General features: G+C 35.6%; 1 protein-coding gene across 1 annotated transcript in view; it reads left to right on the top strand.

Annotated features, from left to right (window-relative positions):
* The window catches only part of gucy2ca (guanylate cyclase 2Ca), a 47,524-nt gene that overhangs the window by 18,719 nt on the left and 24,712 nt on the right, over positions 1-4,093 (top strand). Inside the window, exons 10-14 of the mRNA XM_016559421.1 lie at positions 1,203-1,314; positions 1,401-1,482; positions 1,770-1,872; positions 1,968-2,030; positions 3,289-3,360. Coding sequence (XP_016414907.1) covers positions 1,203-1,314; positions 1,401-1,482; positions 1,770-1,872; positions 1,968-2,030; positions 3,289-3,360 — 432 coding nt within the window. The remainder of the gene's footprint in view (positions 1-1,202; positions 1,315-1,400; positions 1,483-1,769; positions 1,873-1,967; positions 2,031-3,288; positions 3,361-4,093) is intronic.

A 4,093-nucleotide genomic window follows, 5' to 3' on the forward strand; every position in this document is an offset into this window, starting at 1 on the left:
TTACTGCAGGTGCACCAGGCCAAGGCACTGAAGGACCTGCACAAGGGTGGTCACGATCCAGAAGTTCTGAATGAGCTCCGAACCGCTACTGACCTCGCGCTCCGAGCAACGAAGGTCACCGCGAGTTCTCTGGGTCGTGCGATGTCCACACTTGTGGTCCAGGAGCGCCATCTCTGGCTGTGTCTGGTTGATATGAGGGACGGCGACAAAGTTCAGTTCCTTAATGCCCGTGTCCCAGACCGGCCTCTTCGGCAACACGGTCGAGAGCCTGGCCCAGCAACTCTCGGCTGCACAGAAGCAGACTGAGGCAGTTCGTCACACCCTGCCCTGGCGGGCAGCTGCTGACTCCACCCGTCTGCCGGCCACAGCTCCCCAGCTTGCAGAATCTGGATTTTGAATCGCCGACAGGTCCAGATATTTAGCATGCCAAATATTTCACAGGCATCAGCGCCGCATCGGCGATTCTCTCAGATTGCATCTTTGATAATTCACACTCGCGTGAACGAGCATCGATTTGACACTGATTTCACAAAACCTGTCAGCGAGTGAAAATCTGGGCTAAAATCATGCATTGTGAACTCGGCATGAATGCTACCCCAGATAGTTGTGCAGTGTGAAAACAACGGTGACCCGACAACTTTGAAAATCATGCAGTGTGAACTCGGCATAAGTAATTTCCCTCATTTGTAAGTCGTTTTGAATAAAAGCATTTCCAAAATCAGTGGTTTTGAGGTCCAGGTAAGTATTAAAAATTTAAAAATAAATAGGTTTGAATTAACAAACTAAATAAAAATAAATAAATAAATAAAAAATTTATTTAAATAAATTAATAATACATCTAACATTACAGTAGTCCTGTGAGTAGAACATTTAATTATGTAATTTAATAGAAGTGAAATCCTTTTTTTCCTTTTCAAATAATATTTTACACGTATTTATAACATTATTTATTCAAAGTATAAATTGGGTTTTTATACATGAAAATATGAAATAAATTTAAATGTAATTTATTTGGGGTCCGTGGGATCTAAAAGATTGAAAACACTTACACTAAATGAATAAATGCAAATAAAAAATGTAATCAATTCCTGATATAAAAAAAGTCAAGCCTCATTCTACACCACAGAAGTAAAATAGGTTTTGTGTTGTTTGTATCTTTCAAGCATGTTTTGGTTTGACAGTTGTCTGTTGTTTTTCTTCAGTATAAGACGCTGTTCGTCTTCAGCACGTCTCTGAACGTCACGTGGGTCAATCACACGGATCCCGACCTGGTGTGGGATGGATCGCAGCTGCCCAGAGATAAACGTGCTCACGGTAAACTGCCACGTTCGCTAATTAAATGCCATGTGACTGACAGGCTGCATCACGTTAACTAATGCTAACTAATGTGTGTTTCTCAGGGATGGAGGCTCAGAACATCATCATGATCGTTCTCGGGATCAGTGTGGTCATGGCCACCGCCATCGCTTTCATCTTATACAGGTAAAACATGTCAAATGGGTTGCATTTCACCCCAAAACCAATTAGAAATCAATCACATCTGTATCTTTAAGACGGTTTTGTCCAATCAGATGCTCTGATTGGACAAAAGAACTGAATGGAGAACAAGAACTGCATGGGGTCTTAAATGAAAACGAAACCTATTTTATATCATATAAATAATTTTCTATATATATATATATATATATGAAATTTTTCATTTTATATGCATTCATTTCATAACAATTAAACACAGATGTGTTAAGACATGCATCTGTTTGTATTTTCAGGCAGAACAGGAGGGTGCGTTTTGATCAAAAGAAATGGTCTCACATCAACCCGTCACTCATCACGCTGCTGGACGACAAAGAGAGAAACCACATCAGTCTGACAGTAAAAGCGACCATCCATCTGTCTGTCTGTCCATGATTACGCCTGCAGGTTGTCTGTCAGCCTCTGAGTGACGTTTGTGTGTGTTTGTGTTGTAGATCGATGAGGAGAAGAAGGGCGACAACAGCGTCCTGATACACAAGGGCCGATACGACAAAAAGGTGTGTCAATATCATATCATGATCTTATAACACAAAAACATGATCAACGATCTGAATCGTTATCTTCCCAATTTTGCGATGTACTATTGAGAATATCCAGACAGGAACAAGCCTATGACTTACCTATTTACACAATTTAAAAAACACACAATTGCATTAAACAATCAGTTGTTAAAATGGTCAGTAAACTTTAAAACAATGCATTACTGTATAAAATATGATTCTCATTAAAGTTATAAAGTGATTCAGTCAAAAGCAGTGAGTGATTTTCTCTTTGTATTTTGTTGTTTAATTAACATTAATGACACAGACAGCAGTAGGTTTATTTGGCTGCTCTCTCTTTAAGACTTGAATGCACAAATCTAATGTACTGACATACAGTGGGTACGGAAAGTATTCAGACCCCCTTAAATTTTTCACTCTTTGTTATATTGCAGCCATTTGCTAAAATCATTTAAGTAAATTTTTTTTCCTCATTAATGTACACACAGCACCCCATAGGGTCTGAATACTTTCCGTACCCACTGTACATCCATTTTCCTTCCCAATCGTTTATGTTCACTAAAGACATAACTGGCTTTATGTAAATACTCACCAAGACAGACATTTTGACATTTTTTTAATGTATATTTGACTGTTTATGCACGTGTCTGAAACCCCAAGTATACTTTACTCTTCCGTGTTTCCACCCCGTCTCTGAGCACGTGCGAGGAATAGACTCTTTCACAGATAATGCGCTTTTAATAACTATTTAAAAATAAAGCATGTCCTACAGTAGACTGCATTTTACGACAGTAGGTTTTTAAGGAGAGGTGAAAGCACACCGCTTTAAATAGAAGGAACGGTATGTGGCACAATGATCGTTTTAATAGAATCGAAACCGAAACAAAAATTTGATTCATTCATCGCACTACTGCTGCTAGCTCACGTTAAATTGTTTTTTTAAATACATCACCAAGCATGAAAGACACATGATATAGACGCATTATTTAAATTGTTTTTTTAAATACATCACCAAGCATGAAAGACACATGATATAGACGCATTATTTAATTTGTCCAATCACAGTCATGTAAAAGGCAGTCATTGCTGTAGATTTAAAAACATTTTAGGACATAAAAGATCACAATCTATGATTCACTTAAAAAATAGAATGTAGACGTCTTTAAGATCAATCACGATATTAGATTGCCCTCCCCTAGTGTGTCCTCTCGCGTGTGTGTATATTATGGGTGTTTATGTGTGTGTGTTTCTACAGCCCGTCATTCTGAAGGAGTTGAGAAACACAGATGGAAACTTCTCTGAGGATCAACGCATCGAGCTCAATGCTGTAAAACCCTAAATTTTACTCTGATACTTCAGTTTAATAAAAAAAGTATATATATATATATATATAGTCTTCCACAGAAAAAAGTCACATGACTTTTGGGTAAACTATTGCTTTAAAATAAATTCATTTTAAGTCCTTGTTTATTAAAAGAGGCACACCATTTTTTTGATTAAAAAAAAAATTATGAAAACAGTAATGTAAACCGTAAAGAACTAATTTATTTGTATTTCAGCTAGTTCATGATTCAGTTAAGTATATAATTCATAATTAAGTACATAATTAATATGAGAATCACCATTCAGAATAATGAGAATTACAAAAGTAAAACTTGACAAATGACACATTATAGGCTTCATTTTTATTGCAAATTTCTCTTCAATATACCTATAGTGTTGTCAAACGATTAATCGCATCCAAAATAAAAGTTTTTGTTTACATAATATATGTGTGTGTGCTGTGTATATTTATTATGTATATATAAATAAACACACATACAGTATATATTTTGAAAATATTCACATGTATTTACATTTAGATATTTATATTCTTTTATTTTTTATTATATAAAAATATATTTAATATATAAAAATAACATATTTTAAATATATACATGCATGTGTTTGTATTTATATATACATATTAAATATATACACACATTATGTAAACAAAAACTGATATTTTGGATGCGATTAATCGCAATTAATCGTTTGACAGCACTAATATATATATATAC

This window comes from Sinocyclocheilus rhinocerous, unplaced genomic scaffold (assembly GCF_001515625.1).
Source record: "Sinocyclocheilus rhinocerous isolate Xijiao unplaced genomic scaffold, SAMN03320098_v1.1 scaffold1159, whole genome shotgun sequence".
Classification (NCBI taxonomy): domain Eukaryota; kingdom Metazoa; phylum Chordata; class Actinopteri; order Cypriniformes; family Cyprinidae; genus Sinocyclocheilus; species Sinocyclocheilus rhinocerous.